The 25681-nt window shown below is 37.9% G+C and overlaps 1 protein-coding gene across 3 annotated transcripts in view; it reads right to left on the reverse strand.

Moving 5' to 3' along the window:
• NR2C1 (nuclear receptor subfamily 2 group C member 1) overlaps window positions 1-25681 on the reverse strand; it is a 48256-nt gene that overhangs the window by 19988 nt on the left and 2587 nt on the right. The window contains exons 2-5 of one of the 3 annotated variants that reach the window (XM_053942019.1): window positions 13097-13172; window positions 8548-8655; window positions 4040-4270; window positions 576-657 (exon numbers count right to left, since the gene is read on the reverse strand). In XM_053942019.1, the coding sequence (XP_053797994.1) occupies window positions 576-657; window positions 4040-4270; window positions 8548-8655; window positions 13097-13150 (475 nt within the window). In that variant the 5' untranslated portion in view covers window positions 13151-13172. The remainder of the gene's footprint in view (window positions 1-575; window positions 658-4039; window positions 4271-8547; window positions 8656-13096; window positions 13173-25681) is intronic. The other 2 variants (XM_053942020.1, XM_053942021.1) reach the window with 2 other exon arrangements.

The following is a 25681-nucleotide window of genomic DNA, read 5'->3' on the forward strand; positions in this document are numbered from 1 at the left end:
AAATTTAATACATTTTACTTTCTAGCAAGTTTGCTCCCTGCTGAAGGGAGACCTCATAGTGAGTGGTCTGCAGGTTCCTCACAAGGGGAAATGAATGAGCAGGCACTGACCTGCTCCCTCCAGTGCCAGGACCCAAGGGAATGGCATGAAGCTGGTCAGGGAGATTTTAGGTTATATGTTAGGAAAAAGGTTCTTCACCCAGAGGGTGGTTGGGCACTGGCACAGGCTCCCCAGGGCAGTGCTCACAGCACCAGCCTGACAGAGCTCAAGAAGCGTTTGGACAAGGCTCTCAAACACAGGGTGTGACTCTTGGGGTGTCCTGTGCAGGGCCAAGAGTTGGACTTTAGTGACCTTTGAGGGTTCCTTCCAACTCAGGATATTCTATGATTCTGTGTAAAACAACAATAAATTCTATCCATGGATGCTAGAGTACCATTTAGTGAAAATCTCCACTGCACGTATAGAAATGTATACATTTATATGCATGTAAACTGTTACACAGCTTCAGAAGAATTTTAAACAGCTTTTATAAAATTGCACCACCTTAAAAAAAAAAGAAAGAAAAATACAAATACCTGATGCTTTGTCTCCACACACAACACACAGATCAAACACTTTATTTAGGCCCTGTTCACTGGGGGAGTTGTCCGTTAAAATCTGAAAAAAAGTGGGAAAGAATTTAATTTTTATTTTTCTTACCATCTAGAAATAGTAAAATATATCTTATGCTTGTGTTTTTTTGTATAAGATAGGGAACTAAATCTACAAAGCATCATGTTTTCTTGATTACACCTAATGGTCTTCAGAGACACAAAGTCGCTACCTGCCATGCCACTATGCTCCCTTTCAGGAGGGAACAAGAGTTTTATTTGTAATGCTTTTGAGAAGAATTCAAGATTTCATTTCTCCAAATACTACTTCTGCAAAATGGACTGACATTTCGAAAAACTTTTAGCATCTGCATACTTTTACCATTTGTTCAATTTTATATTTATATACTACTGTCTCATCAATAGTGCAGAAGAGATGGAAGCACTAAACAGATGGAACAAAAAAAATTCCTTGCAAAGGCTACTAGACCTACACAGAGGTTTATTAACTTATTCTTTAATAATACACATAAATATGGACCAAAAGTAAATGTAACTCTGGACACAACCTTTAACTTCCAACTGGTATATAGCTTGGCTTTCAGTAACAGTTTGACATTATTAAAGTATTCTTGTCTCATTCATCTATCTCTGGTACCTGTAAAGCTTTGTTAAGAACATAATTTTAGAATCCCAGTACTACAGGGCAGGCATCAGAACATTTCACTTAATCTTTGAAAACTATCCCACCACAACATAAATAAAGCACAACAAAAATTTCATTTAAGAAAGGAACATACAAATTACAAATAACAACCAAACATCATCTTGACATGGAAAAGAAAAAAATGTTCTTCTCATTCAAAAGAGAATATAGTTTAGAAGCTTGAAGAGTTTTTAATTTCTGCTGTGCCTTAAATGGAAACCAGACTCCTCATTCTTGCTTCACATGTTCAGAACAAGACCTCTGATAAAAAGGGAAGTAACAGAATGTGCTCTCTCTTCCACAGATAAAATTTAGAGATTGTGCTTTTTAGAGTTTGGAACATAGTACAGATGATATATGTAGGAAAGTTTAACAAGCATACTTCTTTCTAGTTAGCTTTGTTACCAATACAGTCTCTGAGATTCATCTGTTTTCTTTAAAAAAACACCAACTTTTTAAGAAAAATAAGATGATGAGTTAAGAGAATATTAACCTATTGATCCTTCCAAATTTCCAGTATTAACATTACGTATTTTCATTATATTATAGAAAATATAAATTCTAAGTCCTTCCATAAATTAAGGCTACACTGAAATGGGAAGTTCCACATAAGGAAGGACTACAGAATCAGCCCATGAGGAGATAAAAACCCCAGACTCAGAGAACTTATTAACTGACCTTGAACATGAAGAATAAAAATTTATTATTAATATGAAAAAGAGCCACTGAAGTTAAAATAGATGATGGGAGAAAGGGTCTTGCCAAATGAGTCAATGTAAAGATAAGATGCAATAACAGAGAAGTTTTTGCCAGAACAAACAAATGGGCATTTCAAGTGAAGACTACAGAAGAAGAAGAAGAAAACAGGTGAAACTGGAGACGGAAAAATCATCTGAGGGAGAAAATACAAAAGATTCCAAAGGTATGCGGGTGAACAGCAAATGAATGGTACTCTGTATTTCACAAACTTTTAAATGGACAAAGGAAATCTCGACCCATACATATTGGTGGACAACAGAACAATTTAACTGGAGTGACAGAATACCCTGTTGCTTCTCAAACTGACCTATTTTGCCCAAATGATACAATCAGAACTACAGCTTTCAATTTTTTTTACAGATTTTCTCTTTTCCTGAATTTTGCCTTATAAACCAGTGTGGCACACTTCTCATCTCTTAAGCTGTCTTTGAAAATAATTTTTATGTGGACTACTTATATCCCACTGCTTTATATTTTTGTTGAGGCTTACCTAAAATACAAAGTGTATCATAACACTAAGCATGCTTCAATGTCTCTCAATAGGATTGGCTTTTGCTACTGGTCCCCTATTCACAGTAATCAAATTCTTTGGAGCAAGGACCTAGGGTGTTCATTTGCAAAGAACTATGAATTTCAAGACCAGTAGTATTATATAATACAGAGATTCTTTCAAGCTTACACAATGTGTGGGTAGTGAATCAGTTGACTGGTTCACAGAAAAGCACAAACTGAACAGTTTAATGGTCTGCAGCTGAAAAAAAGATTGCTTAAAAGAGGATTTTGTAGTGATCTGTAAACCTCCACACAAATCTTTAACAGTATCTTCTAGTGCAAGAGACACCTAATTAAACAATTCTCTCAGATGGTCAAATAATCTAATGTATTCTTGGCACACCATAGGATATTATACAGAATAAAGCTTACATGATCTATATAAATAACAAAAAAGGTTGTTTAAATTTAATAGCAGCTATCCAATATGATGATCTAACTGCAGTCTCCAAATCAGGAGGTTCCTCTGTATCATCAGCTAATGGAAATAAAAGGATATTTTAAAAAGATCATTATTTATTTGACCATCTTTTAACATTTTTCCTTAGGCAGCTGTTATGGTCATAATGTTTAAGTGTTTGATACAAGACTAAATGGACTGCAGCCATTTGAATGTTGTCTGGCTGATTGTAACAGCAGCATAAATGTGTGTGGGTGGAACACATGCAGTAACTGTACTTTAGCTGGAGTGCAGTAACCTCCTGTTTCTGAATAGGAGGTCACATCTCCGAACTCTTCTTGCATGTTTTTGACATTCTTCACATCAGTGCCATCTCATCCCTGCCTGGCTGAGAATGTAGGACAGAAAGTTTGGAAGTTGGGAGGGTGTCAGCTAAGAAGGGGCACATATAATGTGCATGGGAGTAAGGTACACTGGGAACCAGCTAAGGGAGTTACAACCCTGCCTGGTTACAATGTCACATTAATAAATACAAAATCATTAGTGTTGCTTCCTCACCCCCATGGAGTAATGTAATGCCCCACTAAATAGTCAAAGTGCTGCTGTGGACTACAATTCACACAGCTGAACAGTAGTTGCAACAGCGTGCAAAAAGGAAAACAAGCAAAGGGAATGTTAAGTGAGAAGGACAATGGAGAAAAGTGAACGTTTTTCAACAATACATGAAAACGGATGGAGAGTTAATGAGCAGAAATAAAGGACTGTTGGCATGGCAGAATCTGGAAATGACAATAAAAATAACTGTATTCTTCCTAATGTTATGAGCCAACATATAAATTTTAAAAGCAAGAAATTTACTAACAAAAGATTTTTCATAATTTTTAAGTATCCACAGTGAGTCGTAGTGCAAGGAAAATTATACCTTAAAAAAAAAAAAAACAAAAAGGAGAACCCAGACAGACTTATTTGGAAATAAAACATCTTTTCTTATCCCATTTGAATGAAAAATATGAAATAAAGTGGATTATCTACCTGGATGTGTTGTGCAGATATATCAGGGGATGCAAAAAACAGTTGGTTGACACCTGCAGCATCTGGAGTTGCTAGGATAACTTTTCCTGGAGTGGAATCTTGTCTGGCAAGGATCACCTTGCTTGGGGTAGAGCCATCATGATTTGTTAAGATGAACTGCTTGCCTGCTGAGCTCTGATCAAGTGATGTAACAATCTGAATCTTCTGGCCCGTCTGCTGATCTGTGACAATCTAATAATACATTTATCTCAAATTGTTATGGTGATTTAACTTTTTGGACCCAATCCGGGCACTTGAAGAAAATGGGATTTTGCCTTTCACATTTGAGAAGCAGGATCATCTTCCCCTCCGTCACACAAGAGCGAATTAAACTCAGGCGAAAACTTGGATTTTCACTGTATTTGAAACACATTTCAATCAAAGGTGTTTGAAGTCAAATGCTGAGTTCGTACTCAAGTTCTACAACTGACGCATGTTTTTACAACACTACTGAAACTCTTGACAATTCTAACTTCCAGAACTCAAAGCATATCTGTAGCTGAGCCCTAAGACCCACCAGGTTATAAGAAATCTTAAATCTTGAATTCATTGCTCTCTACATGAAGTGTTTGCAGCACCTCCAAGGTTTGGTTACTTAACAGAACCTTCTTAAAACCACAAACGTAGATGTCCAAGTGAATAAAGCAAGCAGCAAACAGCAGGAAAAGCAATTATATTGTTGCACCTGTATATACATTTTAGACTTCATTTTACAGGGTGTTTTTTTCCATTTTATCCCTATTTTCAAGCACAAATACAGCAGAATTTTATTAAATTATCCTCTATTTTCTGCCAACTTTGTCAAAAGACTATAATCCTCAGAGAAAATAATCAAGATTCTATATATATTCCATTATAAATCTTATTTTTAGTCACTGCATATCTCCATCAGAATATCTGTAAGGAAAACTGCCTGGTTTATTCTGGAGACTAAGGAGAATTATCCTACAAAGACTGTTTCCTGTAAACTATTTTGAATTATAGATTTTGAATACAGAATAAAATAGCTCCTATTAACTTGCTTTTTAAACTACAGACAAACATTTATGTTAATCTACACATCCTCAACATTCATATTACAGATATTAATTTTATTTTTATTACAGATGACATTTATTTAGTTGTCTAATATTTACCATAACTTGTTCCATAGTAATTGGGGTGCCAATACTAATTATATTTCCTAGGTGGAGAACCACGGCACAAAGAAACTGAACGAGGTATAATTTCACATGAATTTTTTATCAACTCTGCAACTGCACCTTCACAACAGGCTTATTACTTTCTCTAAATGCTCAATACCTGTGTATAGTTTAGATTTTAATAAGATAAGCAGTGATGAGTATCCAATTTCAGCAGTTCTAATGCAATATTGCCACTTTCAAATATTCAGAAATCAGGAGTTTCATTACACAAAACGAATGTGTTTCCTTCAGGTGGCCTTGTGTTCTTAACATGTTAATGGATCAAAATTCAATCTTTTTCTCTGTAAAATATGATTAAGATATCTAAGAGAAAAGTGCAGGTAAAATGATAAAATTCTAAATGCTAAAGAACAAAAATTATAATGGAATTTGGGGTATAGGATGAGAAGACAATGCTAAAGCATGACAATAATTATCATCATGATAAATTTTCTGTTCAGTTTTTTTATATATCCACATGTCTGGGACCACATATGGCTACAGCAGACCATTATGTCTTCTTTAAGTTCCTTTATGTTGGTTCTGTATTCTTTAGAAGGCACACTTCCTTGCACTTTTCACTTCCTTCATTCCTTAATTTCCTTTTCTTTGTTCCATTTCCTTCATTTACAATCTTTATATCTCCTGTGTAATTTTTTGCTATTTCCAAAGTAGCAGATATTCCACTCCCCTTCTTTCCAAACATCTATTTTATTTCGATTAGGAGAAATCATTGGAGAAATCATTTTATTATGCTCAACAGGGTGCATAGATGTACAAAGGCCAAACAGAACACTGTGCTGTTTTTTGAATTTCCAGAACTGCTTTTTGAAAGACACTCTTAACTAAAATCTGTCTCCCTATCAAATCTTAAAAGCACAACTGTGTGTACCCCCAAAAAAGGTATATATTCCATGTAGTTAGGTGTATAAAAAGTATACTCAAAAACCAGCATGTCCAAACTTGAACTACAGCTGAAATTATTTCTGGGACATATATGCTAAGTTATCTTTTTTCCTACTGTAGCCCAAAAAAAATATATGTACTTGTAGATAGGCAGGACAATAGGCAGAAGAACCACTGATACTTCACCCAATTCACTTCACCTTCTATTTAACAAATAGAGTCCCAATCTTCAAATGGAATCCTGCAATTCTAGGAGGTTGCCCAGGTAGTTTTCACTACATGACATGGTAGGTATAATGTTACATTAATATCCTTACAAAGTTATTCAACCTGCACAAGTGATTTCTGCACCTGACAAGCATTTGACAACTGACAGAGGCATAAGAGAAAGCAGTTTAAACAATTAAGCATGTTCTTGTCTGCAGCTGCCACACACCTGCAAAACCTCCACCTACATCGCAATGGGGACACTGAAAAGTGGAGTAGTTCACCATAGTACAACAACTTGCAATACCTAAATGTCAAGGTAAGAGAAAAAAATAATCAGAGGGAAGAGGAAAAACACTTATCTTCTGACCACGAATCAGTGACAACACATTATCTTTCTTAATAATCTGAAACTCAATATTGCTATAACAATAATATTAGAAAACAGGAACATATCAATTCAGAATTGACTGCATAAAAACACATTACCCTCATGTATTTCATTTAAACACCCTGATGATAATGGAAGATGGTGTTTGCCTTTATTGCTTTTAAGCCTTGTTTGTTAACAAGTTTTGATTTCCATTTGAACATCATTTCAATAAATTAAACACCTCAGTAACTGTGTGGTTCTATTTTACAAAAAAGAAAATGTCTAAACACAGACAACTAATACACCTGTTTATAACAGGTGCAATTTTGTGCAGAATGCCTGTTGAACAAATGTAACATTCATCTTTTCTCCCAGAAGAAATACTAGCATTCCCTAAGAAGAGTGACTAATGAAACATGTTTTAAAGAACTTTCTACTGAGGATTTTCTATTTCATTATTTCAGATAATTAGGTGCATTTAATAATGATAAAGGAAAAAATATTGATTGAAAATATATACTCAAAATTATTCAATTTAACATTTATCATGGACATTTCATTGAGATACATTTATTTCTACAAACTACTTTGCTCTTCACATAAATTCTTCTCTGAGCAAAGTTTTTATTACTAAGTTTGATTCTAGTGATACGTTTGTAGACGTCTCTTGCAGGAAGGATGAGTGTTTTGACTGAGTGTTGTTCCACACACATCAAGAGACAACAACCAAAGTGCTTACTGTCCTTTTTGAAGACAGAATGGTGTTTAATTGATGAGCACAAATTAATTAATAAAAAGTACAGCTGTACACGAAGTGTAGAAACGGAGCAGAGGTAGCTGAAAGAATGAAGACCTACGGGATTGGTAAGACAGATACCACAACTAGAGCACAGGTTGGGGGGTAATAAATCTAAAAAACCCCCTTAATATATAGGGGGTGGTTGTGAAGAGCCTTGGAAGGTTGAAAGCTTGAACATAATGCACCAAAACAGGAGAAAAACAGAGGACAATGTTTAGAGTGAAGCTGGTAAAAGAAAAAGCAGCCAAGATTATACTTGCAGCTGGCTCACTTAAATGTGTGCTTTTGTATGAACAACATATATCTGAGAATATTTTTTACATTTATTCTGCAGTTGATATTTTTCTCTACAATGAAAATTAAAAATAAAACTGACTTGCACTGACTTCTAAGGCATAAAACTTAAAATTTCATTCCCCAAATGTTCCTAGTCTCCCTATATACATTTCTGTGTGGATTTAAGTACCTACTTTGCCAAAAACTTCACTACTCTCACTTCAACTGGAGCTTATTATTTGGCCAGGTTATCAATTATAATACCAAGACATACAGCATGGGCTGGGACAACTAAAAACCAGTATTCTTCTCAGACATTAAGTTTCTCTGCACTTTTTCATTACTTCAAAGATATAATTCAGTATTTCCCTCCCTGCTTCTGCTCCAAAATGTAGAAATCCTCCAACTTAATTGAACTACCAAATAGACCAAATATTCAACTTTCAAGGAATAGCTTCACTTGCAAAAAAGTATTTTTCTGTTCAGTGAGTTAGGATTTTTGTAATGTTAAAATTCTTACAAGGGAAAAAGAAAAAAAGAAAAAAGAGAGGAAAGACTGGAATGATGTTTTATTCCTATTTATACAGAAAGGGTCTCTGCCATCTGGGGCTGAATATTTACATTAAAGCAAGTAGTATGATGAAAACAAAATAAAACAGCATGTGGAAATTGGCAGAAGGAAATAGTTCATCTCTGCTTTTAAAATGCATCAGATGAAGCATACCTGTATACGCTGTGATAAAGAGAGGCCCGAGTCTCCAGGGACAATCTGTATTCGTTGTGGTGTCCCATCCATTAGTGTTTGTGTACCACCTTCCTGGGAATGTGTAACCTAGAAAGAAGAAACAAATGCAATGGACTGACAACAGATATACTATTTTAATGGATCCACTACCTTAATGGATTAAACCTTCAGGTTTCATCAACTTCCAGTTTCTCTGAACAAGGCCATGGAAAGTCTGACACTCTTATTCTATAAAAAATGCGAATGCTTGTAATCTAATTCAACACCTTAATTTCTCTGATTAGAAAATTCTGATCTAAACCCATTTTGAAATACCTTCCAATGTGAACTTTACAAACACTTTAAGTAAAGCAATTAGTTTTTGACAAGTCCATGTATGTCAACCAAACTGAATATTTATTACTGTTGATGTTCATGAGACACAATATCTATCATCATAGCTGTGCTATGTTTGCAATAAATGTACTTTAATGGCTCACTTGCAGTGACAGAAGGGTTTTTTGTATGAGAACAGCAATTGGCAGTTTCAATTCTGTTTTTCTGTTAAATAATTCTATAATGGGGAACTATTAACAAAGGTAGGGAAAACTACTGAATTGTGTGAAGTTTGCAAAGAGTGTATCTTGTATTAAAATCTCTGTGTGAATGCTCTCAAACACAATTCATGGAAGTGTTTTAATAATTACCAGTATTTTAAAAATTCTTCACAGCCTACAGTCTATGGCATATGGTAGACGGTATTGTATTATTCATTACATTATCTGTCAATCAATAAAAATTAAGGACAGCTGCTATTTGTAGAGGCTTGATCAGAAAGGCCAGATTTTTTGCAGTACAAAGAGAATTTGTCTTCACAGAGTTTACAGACACCTTCAAATTGAAATTTTTGTCTTAAATTCCCAGGTAACTCTGAAACCTTTATGCTATTCACAAAACTGCCTGCAACATCCTGCAAATCTGTATTACAAATAATTCCCAGCATTTACACCATTATACAAATACTCCTCTTCCCCTCCCAATTAATATAGAGAATATATATGCATATTGCAGTAAGGATACTGTTTCATAACAGTTTGTGAGGCTTTTTGCTCCTCCTGGATCAGCTTCCTGATTTTGCAACCATACCATCATCTAAATGCTAGTACCAGCAGACAAAAGCAGGCCAGAACATGCAGATCGAGGTCAGTATGAGAGAGGGACAGGGTGGAGGGTAAGAAGTACAAGCTCCCATCAGCCTATGTTGATTTTGAAATTTTGCCCAAAAAGGTGCTACTTTTGGTAGCAGTATCATAATGTACTTGCTCCTCTCCCCTCAGCATGGTAGGTAAAACTGGCTGGTTAGTCATTCTGTGATCTGGAACAGGACACTGATGCAGGTTGAAAAGCAGCCCAGCAAACAAAGGCTATTCTTAGCACAGATCAAACCTTCAACCCAGTCTCCACAATGCTCAGAAGCAGACGCATCAGAGCAAATGAGTGAGGCTAATCTGCTGGGGAGATTACTTAAACTGCCAGCACCACCAAAAGAAATGCTTGTCAAACTACTGCCCAAGAAATTTCTAGACATTGCTTTCTAAAAATATATGATTTTTCTGAGTACAAGTACTTTTAAACAATTAATCTGCTTCTTTGCTTAAGTAAAGGACAAAAAACTGTTTATTAACCAGCAGCATTTTCATTTCAAGAGAGGTAATTTCAAGCACTGAAGTTCTGTATCAGCCACTCAAATCGACAGGTACATGTGGTGATTAAGAAGCAATTAAAGTTTTATGTGCATTTACCTTTGCTTTACAAAATAAGCTACATATAATAGAACTGCTTCACATTTGCTCCCTTAAAATGTCACGATCCACATATTGTGTAAGGTACAAATACTTTTTAACCCCACAAGAAGTCAGCTTGACAATTTTACTTCTATGCAGAATACAAAGTTTTTTATTGCCGTTAATACTGGTAAGAGTAACTGCAAAATTTGTTACAAATTGTACTTTTTATGTGTGTGACAGACTGTTTCAACAAGGATGTAGCTTACCTCTGTTACAGTAAACTGGCAGGACTGTGGAAATTAACCACCACTTAGTGTACCCAGCCAGAGATTAAAGAAATAATGCTCTTGGCAGGTAGCTTCGCTACATGATTCAAGAAATGTGGTCTTGATATAGAAACAGGAATTATCTTGCACTGAGCAAAAGATGACTAGCAGATGGCAGAATCTGAGCAATGACAATCACTGCACAATGCCCATACAGACATGGTTATATTTTGCTTCAATGTTTTGCTTTCATGCAAAAAGCCCTAAATTAAGAAAAGAATGTTTGTGAACACCATTGTAAAATTGTTGTGGTAATTCTGTGATTTAAAATGCTACATGAACAACAATTAATATTATAAAACAATCAAAATATATGTACAAAACACTTCTGACCATTATTTCAATAAGACACAGAAGCATTTCCATTCTCCTCAATATTGGAACACTTTTTCCTTTCAGGTTCTACTCTTGTAAAATTTTCTTGTAAATTCAATTAAAACTACTTCAATATTCAAGAGTATTATAAATACTAGCAAAAATACTGCTGAAGCTCTCTACATCTTAAACTATGATTTTTCAATGATTAGGAATGCCATCAAGCAATTACAGTCTGTAGGTAGGCAGGAATGAAAGTTATTGCAGGGAGGCCCCTGTGAGACTGCTTTCCTTGCTGATTCCACCTTTCAGGCAGCACATTCATGCATGGCATGCACCTTTGGCAACAATTTTGGCGTAAGGAGTCCCAGCTTGCTCTCCCCTCAGGGATGCTTTTCAGTCCTTCCAACCCTGCGCCTGGCTGGGCCACACCTTGTACGAAATAAGGACACTGATCACAACCAACAGGGAGATGACCTTCCTCCCCTATGCTGTCATTAATTTTTTTCCTTGTTTTGTCCACATCATGATGCCACACAGAGCTTACATGAGCAAGACTAGCATAGCGTGAGAATAAGTGGCTAAGTGAGGACCGAGGAACGGTTAAGCTGCTCTGCTGCCAGATGTGGTGTGACCATCTCAGACACAGTAAAACCTTGCTAAAGGACAAATCCTGATCTACACTGTTGACAAAACAACAGCCATGAAAACCGCAGAGCTGTGATTTCACCATGAACAAGAACAGCTACAGCTCTCTGTAGCACTGCACTTTCACTCTCCCTGTTTTCTCGCCTGCCTTCCTTTGGCTACCAGCCATCTTCTTTGTGCTGGCTTTGGTAGTCATTGGAGTCTTCTCAGACCCTACTCTATGCTAACCCAGCAGAAAACCTTCCACTTGTTTTGGCTGGGTTATTAGTCGCTGTTGGTGGGGAAATTAATAAGGAAAGAAACAGAAAAAGGACCTTCTCTCTCCCATGGTACTGAGATACTAAGTCAGCTCAGCATCTCCTGGAATCACATTATGAAAGTGAGAAACATCCCCCCAGAGGCTAAAAACCCTCATCACACCATCCTCTGAGTGGAATGTACATTTCAGCTAGCTTTGACTAGCCTTGTACTGTCAAAATAAAACAAATTTAAACAGGAAATACAGCCCTATTTAGACCTTAAAAAAGAATTACAGTCCCAAAACAAAACTGCATTAAACATGTATTCTCGCCTAATAAAGAGGACAAGTAAAAACAAGCAAACATCATACATCCCATAAACCACTTATGTCCTTTTGAGATAGCCTTAGCAACACTCAGATGCTACCAAAATAAAAGCTGTGAGAATTTATTCAGAGTAGAATTAACCATCCTATCCTCCACTCCAACCTTTCCCTCTGAAATCAATGCTGAGAGGAAATAAAATGACTTGAGAAGTAAGTCTATGTATAGACAAAAATCCAAGAGTGGATATTTCAAGCTAAAAAATAACATTTATTTAAGATAAATAAACTACTGCCTCTATCTAATTTATAGAGGTGCTAATTTTAAATAGTCTATGCTATGCTGAAACTCATATCCACATTCTCAAACTACCTGTGAATCTCTGGCAGTTCTGTGGCGGCAGCACATAGATTCTGCTCACAGGTCACACAGAACCAAACCAGAAATCTGCAGAAACAAGAGCTCAATCTTTCGACACATAGAAAGCACATATATTTGAAAGTGAAGAACATGGCAAAACTTTGCTAGTGAAAACAGAAATGACAAATGAAGTAATTGCACAGTTGTAAAGTAAAAGCTGTGTCCTGACTTTTTTAACTAAAAGTGAGGAAAGCAATCAGACAGCCAGATAGCTCTCTGAAAACCACTAGAGGCTCAGACAGCAAGCTGAAGAGCTAGTGACTTAACTGGAAACACTGCTAGATTGTTAATTTCTGTGGGGTGAGCTTTGGCAAAAAAGGCTTCACAGTGTAACTTTAAAATGGACATAGTAGGCACTTCTGCCTTCTGACGGAAGTGTCCAGAAGCCTTGCCTGTACCAAAAATTTTCTTTTGTGATTTTGGTTTTTACATATCAGTCTGTGCATTTTATTATTCAATTTCTCTTAAATAGGACTCAAAATTTATGTACCTCTCCCATTTGCTGTTCAAAAATTTGATGGGCCAGTTCCTCTATGGTTGCCATGATCTTTAATCACCAGAATTTCCTGTCAAAGAAAGGAAAGAAGATGCTTAACATCTGTAACTTCAAAAATAAAAATATTTGGGGGAAAATATAGCTCACATAAGTGCGTTCACAGTTTTATGAAGATGACATCCCTGCAGAATTTAAAGTTTGCTTATACTATAAAAATAAATAATTTGCTATTTGAAAACTTTGTATTCTTTTATTTAAATAACTCACACAGAGACTTCCTATTTTTCCTCCTCTTCCTTTTCCAAGCAACAATATAGTAAAATCACTGTGAGAACAGAAGTCTATTACTGACCATGATATCAGCAGGTACATATTTAACATCTTAAAAAACTGGAACACAGACAGTTTTTGTTAATGAAAATCTAGAGGGGCAAATCTAACTTCTGAACTCATACAGATTTTTTAATATTAACAGGAGTGTTTGAACGTCAATTTTGTAAGTAACAGGAGGCAGTACTTGGGACACAGAAGATAAGTGTTTAAAAAAAAAAAGATGCTGTTTTGTTATCAATCCTGTAGTTACAGCACAAGCCCAAATCTTCATAAGAAGAATTTTGTGGGCTTTAACAGACACTGCTACATTAATGCAGTAGAAAGGATTCAGATGCATGCCTTGTTTATTTGGCAAGGCATATATTATATTATTGATATTCAAATGTTCACTAGGCAGTACTTAAAAGGAACATTCACAAATTATAAAGCACTGTATAAACAATTTTACTGACAAAAGCAAATTAAAAACACTGCAATACCTACCTCTTGTATGAACAAAGACACTACTCTTACACTAATACTGGTTTTTGTTCTTTAACTTTTCTGGAACTCCTAGGAATTAACTCCTCCTCAATGAAACGTGAAACCACCTCAGTGAGCCATGCAAATAAAAAATTTAACTCACTTTTAACTCAAATTTAACTCAAGCTAATTCTGCTCTTAAAATTGGAAAGAAAAGTATTTTTTGACTAGAGCAAGAACTGCAGGCCTTGGAGGTGTGCCCAATGGTACACTAAAGCCTAATTAATGTGTGAAAGGGGAAATACAGAAACATTTGTGCACTGTAGACCATTCTTAATCACTCACTAGCATGCTGCACTATTAGTTAAATTAGGACAAAAGATAACGGCATGCAATTAGAGATATGATACTGAAGCTTATGCTGAAAAGCATTGTCTCCTAGGAAGATCTAGGTGTCAGCATCCTTGCAGGAGCACTCTAGTAGCCCACTTCTGCATCCAGTGAGCTGAAGCACAATCACTATTTAAAGAGCACTTGGAATTTTCAAGGCAGGCAATGTGTCTTATCAATGTTTTCTTCTTTTAAATAAAATACTAGCAATAAAATATTGTACTGTTGACATATAGAGCGCCAGAAATGAGTGCTACTTCATTACACAATAAAGAAATCCCTTTGAGGTATTAATTTGCACCAGCTGGTTAGTTCTCCCAAGTCAGATGAGACTGCCCTCATAGTCAAGATGTGAGCTAAGTAAAACAACTTAGCTTGAAGACTGAAAGTGATTTAAACTGACATGTTTCACCTTGGAGTAAAGCTGTGAAGGAATACATATGTATTCAATTACGATGCACCAGTCGTAGGGACACTGGCTCTCAGGGATAAACCTAGCAGAGAATTTTTGAAATTTATCTAAAAGAGACTCATTTGAACTACACTTGCATGAACATAGGACATCAAGTACACAAACAAGACTGAACTCTTATGATGAAGAGGTACCTGGAGAGAAGTTTGAACCTGTCCTACCTCTTCATGATGTCTGGAACAAGCAGAAGGTGGTTCAACTTACGGATGCAGAACCAGCTGTCAAAGCCACACAAATCATCTGAGTTTGAGCATGTGAAGCATGCACACAATGGAAAAGGAATGTACTCACTATTATCGACAAGGATTTATATGTTACTCACATTTATATTTTGACACTTGCACTTTCAATTTGCATAAACACTCAGAAGTAGGTTCTTTTGTGTATTGTTGCTTTATTTAACTCAGCGATCCCTAAACCAAAGGGCACTGACAAAAGCAGTATTTGTAACAGCAGTACTCTGTACTAAAATATATTAATTGAAATCACCTCCAGTAAACCACGTAACTTTGCTCTGAAGAGCATATATAACAGCAAAAAAAATCAGCTTCAATATTTCAAGTATAAACTTTTAGACAGCATTTCATGTTGCAAATCGACTACAGATAGGGAGAGCTGAAATAGGCATTCCTATCCCATTTTACATTTTTGGTTTATAATTTCATCTCTTCATGCAGTAGCATACACATAATGCCTGAGAAATCAGTTCAAGCAACTGAACTGGCAGAAACTTCTTTTTTACTTGCACAGTCAAAGAGTAATTTCAAAAGCAGTTTGAACAGAATTTACAGCTCACTCCCAGGAAGGTGGTCCTGCTCACCCTGACCAAGCTGCAGTGGTCTTGACCCCACAGTAAGAAAATTCAACTCACTAAAAGGAGAGAAAACTCAGCTGGCAGAAATGCACCAAACATCATCTAGGTAAGCACAATGAACTTGATTTCTTTTGCAGTCAGATTCATTCTATCACAGTCAGAGGGAGAATATGTTGTTGTAAGTCGAGAGAGGGAGGAAAAGAAGGAAGATTTAAGAAGAAGGCAAGCCTACATTTCATTATTATTGGTGGGAAGCAGACAATTCAGTTGAACTGCACCATGAAACTGTACCCATTGCTTTTGGCCCAGCCAGCTGGCTGATGCAGGTCACTCTGGAATCAGACAAGCCCACAGCCACCTGAGCGAGAAGCAAGGTCCTCCCTCTCAGAAGCAGCTATGTGTTAAGCTGTTCATCTTGCTCTGGGGACAGAGGAGCAGGACAGGTCAAAGAGAACTATCTATAAATTCTCAGCTAACTTTGGGACCGCTGTAAAAGGTTTTGTAGCTCTTATTTTGCTTACCTAGGGTATCTGTGTTAGACTTTACATCAGGTATGCTTAATGACTCTTTAGACATCCCTGCAAGGAATCAAGCTGAAAGAAAACAGCTTCAGCTGTTTTTCTTCTATTATGTAAATTTTAAAATTCAGCACACTTTTTGTTTTTAAAAGCTTATTTTCCTGAGTTACTCCGGCCAACATTCTCAGTAGCTGAATTGTTTCACATGAAATAATAAATATATTCTAAATTCAAAGCTACCTGAAATTGAGAAATGTTCCATAAACACCTTATAACCTTCATTTCCCAGCAAAGAAAATTACTTGGGGGATGAAGGAAAGGCCATGGATGTTGCCTACTCAGAGCTTAGCAAAGCCTCTGACAACATCTCCCCCAGCATTCTCCTGGACAAACTGGCAGCTCATGGCTTGACCAGGGCTCCCTGGGTAGAACCTGGCTGGGCCCAGAGTGGTGGTAAATGGAGCTACATCCACCTGGTGGTCAATCACCAGTGGTGCTCCCCAGGGATCAGTACTGGGATCAGCTCTCTCTAGTATCTTTATCAATGATCCAGATGAGGGGATGGAGGGCATCCTTGCTAAGTTGGCAGACGACAGTAAGCTGGGCAGGAGTGCTGACATGCTGGAAGGTAGGAGGGCTCTGCAGAGGGATCTGGACACGCTGGATCAATGGGCTGAGGCCTGGGGGTGCTGGTCAACAATGGCTGAATACAAGCCAGCGTGTGCCCAGGTGGCCAAGAAGGCCAATGGCATCTCGGCCTGGATCAGCAAGTGTGGCCAGCAGGACCAGGGCAGTGACCATCCCCCTGTACTCTGCACTGATGAGGTCACACCTCAAATGCTGTGTCCAGTTCTGGGCCCCTCACTGCAAGAAAGACTCTGAGATGTTGGAGGCAGTCCAGAGAAGGGCAACAGAGGTGGAGCTTAACTGGTTGAGGAGTGGCTGAAGGGGGTGGGGATGTTCAGCCTGGAGAAAAGGAGGCACAGCAGAAGCTTACTGATCTCTACAAGCACCTGAAAGGAATGAAGTTGTACCAGGGGAGATTTAGATTAGATACCAGGAAAAATTTCTTCACTGAAAGAGTAGTCAGGCATTGGCACAGACTGCCCAGGGAAGTGGTGGAATTGCCATCCCTGGAAGTGTACAGCAGCAGGCTTAGTGGCAACTACACAGGTGCTGGGTTAACAGTTGAATTCAATCTTTTTTCAACCTTAATAATTCTAAGTATCATCAGTCTGAGTTTTGATCTTCAATAACCAGAAGCGATCTTCAAGTTATTATTCAAGTGAATCTTCTTGCTTTCAGAAATGTTGTTTTCCATGCTTGTCAAAACCATGCTACACACATCCAAAGGACACGCCAACCCATGTATGAGAAATGTTTATTGCTAGTATAGGAAAGAAGGAGATGGTGTCAATTAATTGACAGTTTTTCCTCAGAATACTCTCTTCTCCTTTCAAAATGGATGAGACAAATCACAATAAACCAAATTTTATTCAGATGTTTAAGACTGATAATCAGATTTTTACTTCCTTTCTAAAGTTATCTAAAACACTGAAAGGAGGAAATCTGGAATTCTACAAGACCAGAGACCACAATATAAAAAAGCTGCACATACTTTTAGGATCTGCTTTATAATGTCCAAGAGTTAAAAGAACTGCAATAATATTAGTTATATTATGACTACAAGAGAGAAAGGAGAGCCAAGGCTCCTGGCAACACAGAAGTATTATGTTGTGTTTACAAACATTGCCCAAATAATTTTTACCTCATTTATATCTCACTTGGAATACTCCTGCAAAAACTATTTTCAACTGCTGCTGTTTCAACTAGTAAGCCTATAGCCACCTATAACAAGTATTACTCAATTGCTCTACTGGTTTCCCTTTTTCACATCAGACTAAGATCCTTGCCTGTACTTTTCTGAATTTCTAAATTTCTGAAAAATGAAGTGGTAAGAAGTGCTTTGTCCCACAGCCATTTAGCCACTGACACAACTTAAGCTCTTAACCTCTTACTTCCTTCTACAACTTTCTTCAGATCTACCATTATAATGTGACACCCTGTAAAACTACAGAACAAACATAACCTTTCTAAAATTTTCCTTTAAGAAGATGTGTTGCTGACAACGATGTCAAATTAACAACATTAAGACTGTCAATATGATTAGACCACTGCCTCTGCAAATGTACAATACATTCTAATTTGGCAGCCTTGTATTCCCTTAGTCTGTGATGGTCCCTTTCTGTATTTTCTTATTTCTAGGAACAGGGGAAAATCCTCTTCTCAGAAGATACACAGCACAGAAATATTTTGCTTCTGTTGCTCTAGGTTCAGAGTAATACAAGTATCAGCATCTGTAGTTTGACTGATTAGACCAGCTTTACAAGGATAATCACTGCACTTGTTCTCAAGTCCTTGAGTGTTTGACAGCATTACTTGCCACGTAATTAAATAAAAAAAATGAAGCTGTTTCAAAACATTTGTAAAAATAATAAACAGAATTATATATCCGTCTCTTTTCCTTACAAAAGCTCAATCCCCCCATTCACAAGAAGCAGCATCTAAAAGCAGGCATTTTGACAGAAGGCAGGCATTAGACTTCCTCTTAAATGCATTAAAATGCATTTATTGCTTTTCTGTTCAATCTTCAGACTTAAAATACTACCAAAATATTTTTGCCTGTAAGTTACATAATTTTAGTTTATGTCCCTAGTAAATGAGTTAGTGAGCCTTCCTGACAAGACTCAGAATTATCTTTAAATGCATCACTATCATCAGTTAGTACAAACAGGGTGGTGGTGAGTCTGGCATTGTCAAGTCCAATGGCGTTCCATTGCTACTTCAGATAAGCACTCTGTAGGCCACCATAGCAGTGGAAAACTTTTATTAGCTTGCACCAATTAAATCCCTCCTCTCTACTTCTTCCTCAGCTTTTATATGCCAGAGTTTTCTCAATGTTTTAGTCAAAATAACTTATGAAATACTTACTTTTTAAACTATTTCAGGCCTACTTCAACTGCAATGGGTCAGGAAACATTCCCACGAGAGCAGACAGCAATTTTGAGGGTTGGCAGTCAGAAGCACTAACATCTCCAATACTACAGTTAAGTTATACCCAGAAGACATCACCATTTAACTTACCCTTCTCCAGGGACAAAAGTTACACAACTTTAATTGTCCTAGTAGGAGGCTCCTATTAATAGAATTTTTAAGTATTATACCCAGTGTAGACTAAGGACTTTAAAAGTAGTACCAGGAAGCACATTTCTTTATGCTTTGAGGTAATGTCCTTTAAGTGAGTAAGAACAAACAACATCAGCATGAAGACACAACATGAGAAAATTCTGTCCATTCCAAATATCTTTAGTTTACTTTGGAAAAAAGTACCGCATACCCCTGACCAGTTTTACTGGTACAAAAACAATATTTGTAAAATTTTAGTAGTTTAATTTACCCTGCTGGCACTGTTAAACCAGTTTGACTCTGTATGTATAGAATGAATAATGATTCTTCTAATTACTATGTATGGAATGTGTCTTAATACAGGGGTCTTTCCTAGATGAAATCAACCTGTTAAACTAATGAAGTTACACAAGTATGTTCTAGATACTTTAGGGGTACAAGTACATTAACTAGTTACGACTGCAGAAGTTACACTGAACTTTACTTTTTGTTCTTTTATCAGTATGCTGGTTTTGACTGGGGGAAAGTTGACTTTCTTTGCAGTAGCTGGTATGGGGCTGTGTTTCGGATTTGTCATGAACACAGGGCTGATAATACAAAGATGTTTTTGTTATTTCTGAGCAGTGCTTACATACAGCCAAAACCATTTCTGCTTTTTATGCTGCCATACTGGTGAGGAAGTTGGAGGTACATGGGAGATGGGTGGCAGATACAGCCAGGCCAGGTGACCAAAGGTATATTCGATACCATATGACATCATGCTCAGTATATAAAAATGGAAAGAGAAAGAAGGAGATGGAGCCATGGCATTTGTCTCCCCAAGTAGCCATTACACATGATAGGGCCCTGCCATCACATCAGATATTCAGCCAGCAACCTGCCCTGGAGATGGCTGAACACCTGCCTGTCAACTGGCTACAGTGAATTATTCCTTGTTTTGCTTTTCTTGTCTGTGTGGCTTCTGCTTTCCTTATTTAACTGTCCTTATCTCAACTCATGAGTTTTCCAGCTTTTACCCTTCCAATTCTCTCCCCAGTCCCACTGGTGGGGAAGTGAACAAGTGACTGCCTGGGGTTAAACCACAACACACAGTAAAGACAAATACAGAAAGGTCAACAGAAAGCTCAAGAAGTCAATATAACAGAAAACTAACTGCAAAAGAAGAGGAAACAATCTCTTTCTCTAGTCATACTGCTTCAGTACTGAATGATTTAAATTTACCTCAAAGTCAACTATGGATTTTAGCTCAGGTCATGACATTGGGCTTACAGGTACTCTGTACCTTGAAATGGTAACTAGTCCTCACTTCCATTAGCAAACTAATCATATACTAATTAAGAATTCAGCATAGCCTGTGCCAAAGTTGTTTAATAAACTCCTACACATAAAATAGAATGCACTTAATGATCCCTCTATGATTAAACGTGCCTGAGTTAGTGCTTAAATAAGTTAAAGAACCTCCCAAGATTTCTTTACACGTTAGAGCAGTTTTCTGCAATGTTTTACAGATAATAAATTAAGCCAAGGAATTCAAACACATTTGTGAAACAAATGATGCTACTGTGCTCAGTGCTTCTTCATACAGGAATAGCTCAATGAACACAGTTGGATTATTGTTCCATAAACCACACTGAGGGTAGAACAGTTGGCAGATTTAAAGGACTAAGATTCTCTTTATTAATGAACTGTGGAATATTGACGTGACCCTTGACACCCAGTTCAATACTGTTTTTTAAATTCGCATGAGATCAAGATTAGACAGTGCATATATAAGGGGTAAGTAACAACACAAAACTGAAGCAGCTGACCCTGCAGGCAAACAAGGGAAAATGAGATGCTTGCAAAAGCATAAGGGAGTAATTAAAATGCACAGTGCAATACAGAAAGAGATGCATTTGTAGGCATGCCTGTGCAATTAATTTTAAATCAGTGCTCTCACTACTTTTACTTGTAAGCAAGTGCTACAGTGGGAGGAAACATGAGAAAACAGAATCACTAGGATAAATTTACAGGTGATTAACAAATAATTTTTACAGTTTGGGCCACCAAAGGCATAGTCCCACTTTTAGGCCTTGGCTTTGGCTTCTTTTATCATGGTATCTCTAGAACCTGCCCCATCAGCTACAGGTGAGCTGACTCAGCTCACTAGTCCCACAGCCAACGGGGAAAAGGAGGAGGAAAGGCAAGGGCTGTCTGCAAGAGGAGTCTACTCACAGGAGCAGTGCCTACATGCCAGAGCTAGGTAAGGAGACAGCCACTTAATCAGATCAACCTGCCCTGTGTACTGTCAGCTATAGCCTGCACCTCTACCTGAAGCCTGCAGAAGGAAAAAATGAGAAAAAAAAAAAAACCCAAACTGATTCCCTGCACCAGAGGTAAAGCTGCACCATGAACCAGGACACTCATCTGACTGAAGACTTCCCCATTCACTGGATTAGGTTCAACCAGGTCCATTCCAGCTGCCACAGAAAGATCACCCTAACTGAGCACAGCAAGGGCAAACCCTTCTTTCCAAACACTTGGAGGCAATGCATTCTCTATGGTACAATTACAGTATTTCATGAGAGGTAGCCCCACTGCTGGCTTTGTTCCACTCTGCATTTGCCTTCATGGTTGTATAGCTGTAAACTCATCTTCTGACTTTATTCGCCCTGCACCTAACAATTGCTACACACAACACAGGAAAGCAAGTAGAAGCAGAATCGAGACCACTTCTTTTTGGAAAAAAGCCCACAGTGTTACACCAGCTTATCTATCATGCCAAATTGCCCATTCCGGTGTTATGCAAGATGACCATTTGGAGTATTCACTGAACTACTGCCACAGATGAGGTAGCTGATACATGAAGATACTCTACAGAAATCAGCAAACTTCTCCAGCAATGCTACTAATATGATAACCCTTACAAACTTGCACATCTGCATATCCATGGAAGCTTCCTTCAAATTAAAAGGAAAAACAAAACAAAAACCCAAACAAAGAAGCAAAACTCTCATACAACAAAACTGAGTTTCTCACACATCCTTCCAGTAAATCACTGCTGACATTGTCCCATGTAAAATGTTCTGGGGGATGAACTGATCAAGAGCAGCCCTGCCAAGGACTTGAGGGCTCTCTTGGAGAGACACAACACTGTGGACTGGCAGCCCAGAAAACCAAACATGTCCTGGGGCTGCATCCAAAAACATGTGGCCAGCAAGTTGTGGGAGGGGATTCTGCCCCTCAGCTCTGCTCCTGTGAGACCCCACCTGCAGTGCTGCATCCAGCTCTGAGGTCCCAGCACAGGAAGGACATGGAGCTGTTGGAGAGTCCAGAGGAGGCCACCAAGATGATGAGAGGGATGGCACACCTCTCCTATGAGTAAAGGCTGAGAGAATTGGAATTGTTCAGCTTGGAAAAGAGAAGGCTTAGGGTGACCCAACTGCAGCTGAAGGGAGACTACAAGAAAGGTGGAGAGGGACTTCTTACAAGTGTATGTAGTGACAGGACACGAGGGAATCACTTCAAACTGAAAGAGAGCAGGTTTAGATTAGCTATTAAGAAATTCTTTACTGCGAGGTGGTGAGGGACTGGAACAGGTTGTCCAGAGAAGCTGTGAATGCCCCATTCCTGGAAACAATCAAGGCCAGATTTGATGGGGCCCTGAGCAAACTAATATAGAACATGGCATCTCTGCTCATGGCAGGGTGGTTGGTACTAGATGATCTTTATGCTCCCTTCCAACTCAAGCAATTTTGTGATTCCCTGTTTTTTTCCTTCGTTATCAACTACACAGGATTAGATTTTGTTAAGAGGGTGTGGGTGTGTGTGAATTTTTGTTTGGTTTGGGATTTTTTCCAATTTCTATAAACATGTGAAAGGCACTCTGAAAAAATCTTCATATTAAGTCCAATTAAGAATCATGTTGACACATTGTCCTGCTAAGACTTCAAAGGAAACACATTACCACACTAAATAGGGTAGTTCTCATACCACAAAGTTACTGCTAAATTATAAACAGCAACCTCAAGTTATTTGGAATGAAATAACCATTTATGAGAGCTAATATGACAATAGCAGAAGGTTTGGCTTTAGTTTTTTGGTGGTTTATATTTTTCAAGTTTCCACTTTAACTTCTGACAAAGGCATTAAAATACTGAGCTTAGTCCAGCCTGGCTTACTACCAAGTTGAACAAAAGTAATTTAAGTTAAACAAATGTAAACAGCCTTTTAGAGAATGCCAGCTTGGCAAAGTCAACAAAAATAATCTAAATATTGATACTGAAAGGCAGTTCTTAGACCATGATCTTCAGGAAGGAATGTATTTCCTTACAAAATCTGCAGCACTGCATCATCAGATACACGGGACTCAGACGGCACAAGTCATGTTCCAGTCTCAGAGAACTGGAATTTTAAAGAGTTTGGTTTTACAAAAAATAAATCCTTTCCTGATTTAAGATTTTGGCAACTAATGCAGTGATCTCTGGAATTAAAAGCTGATGACTGAAGGGTAAAAATATGGACAGGTCTGCATACACAAGAGTAAGAATTTAATTAACTGTACCTTCGCAGTTTTATCCATAAAATTCTACTGATATAATTCTGTTTTGCAGCAGGTTACTTTATCCCAGTAATGTAGAGGCAAAAGTTGAAAGTGCTAAAAGCAGCTTGAAACACCACTGAGGGAAAAAAAAAAAAAAAAAAAAAACAACTTTGCCAGAAAGTAACCCAGGTACAGGTTAGTTCCCCCGATGGTCACTGTTGGTTGCACACTGCAGCCTGTGTGCGACAAAAAGCAGAGAGTTGTGCCAGCCAGAGCCTGTGGGAACCCCTCCCCAGCAGATTACTGCTCCTTCACAGGGGATGTTAAACCCACCACAGGCCTGAAGGCTCCCTGATCTCCATCAGCCAAAACAACTCAGGTTACCAAAGGTTAGGATTAGAAGTGCTTAAGCCAGGATGGCTGCTGAAGCAGGACAGACACACACACCCTGTACCAGCTGCAGCACCTGCCAGCTGAGAGCCACACTTCATCCACCAGCAGAACAAACATGGACGAGTTAAGATGTGACACCATCCTAGTCCTTACATACAGTTAAACTCCTCTTTTAAGCAGGAGGTACTGCTTTTTTTTCAGTTTTTTTTGACCCAAACATTAGACACAAATTACTTTCTTTAGGGAGACTGCTTTCCTTCACAAACTCCAAGGAAACTCCATCATATTCACAAACTTTAATTACATAATATAATAAGCACACAATACATTAAAGAAAAACTGAGTATAAGCATAGGGAACAAACTGATCTTACTACTGTAAATATGAGATTTCACATTATGGATCAAAGTCAGTTTTCACTGGACTACTGCATTAGCTATAAGCATTCAGTAGTTGTATTTCACAGGTGAGCTATATAACTGCATGCTACAAAATCAGTGGGGTTTTGTTTGGTTTTGGTTACTTGCACACCTGTCTGCTCCCCCTGACCTTTAATAACAATACAATCATGAAGTAATTATTGTTGAAAGGTACTTTTAGAGGCCATCTGGTTCAACCTCTTTTCCCCCAAAACAATGTCAGCTTCAGAGCTACACATGTTGCTTAGGGCTTTCTCTTCACAGGCTAAGAACCTTAAACTGAAAAATTAAGGGGGGCTTTTAACAAGCACCAGAACCATGAAAACACCAAATAAAAAAACCCTCCTATCCCACAATCTAGACTAGGATATAACTGTTCTTAAAGATATCGGAACTCTCATGAAATTTGTTCCCTTCAAGAGTACGTTTCACAAGAAAATACAACTAGTAAGAAAGCCAGAAATATTAATGATATTGAGGAGAAGAGTTAAAGCTAGCTGATTTATCTACTGTGAGCTTCTTTCTATAATAAGTATCTTGATTTGTTGCAGAATGCAGCAGACTTAGCAAGTGGGACCCAACCATTTAGAGCACAGAAGCAGCTGAGGATGGCACACCCCTCCGGGTGACCTCAGTTACCTTCCTTGTATTATCACACACGTGCACACATACAGCTGACCACCATCACATGAAAATACTTAGTCCTGCGATAAGAGAGGTTCAGCAATATCTCTGGAGAAAGAGCTACAGAGAGAAGCAGGCAAACATTTCACAGACCTTAAGATTTCACTCAAACAAGTGACCCTGAGTAAAGTTGTAAAGCAAGGAGCAAGCCGTGGGCTAAATGCTCTGTTGGACATCTCATGTCACAGCTGCCAACCATGGACTAAACGGGGTGGGGAAAATATTCACAGAATTGTGTTCAGAAAAATAACTTACAGAAAAAGCCATACTAAATTAGAAAGAGTCACCAGATGAACACTGTCTGAACTGGCACAGAAACTGTGATGCTTTCCCACCAGTCAGATACTTCTCCTCATATAACACTGTTTCCAAAACCAGGAAGCTGT

The sequence above is a fragment of the Vidua chalybeata genome, chromosome 5, assembly GCF_026979565.1.
Source record: "Vidua chalybeata isolate OUT-0048 chromosome 5, bVidCha1 merged haplotype, whole genome shotgun sequence".
In the NCBI taxonomy this organism is placed as follows: domain Eukaryota; kingdom Metazoa; phylum Chordata; class Aves; order Passeriformes; family Viduidae; genus Vidua; species Vidua chalybeata.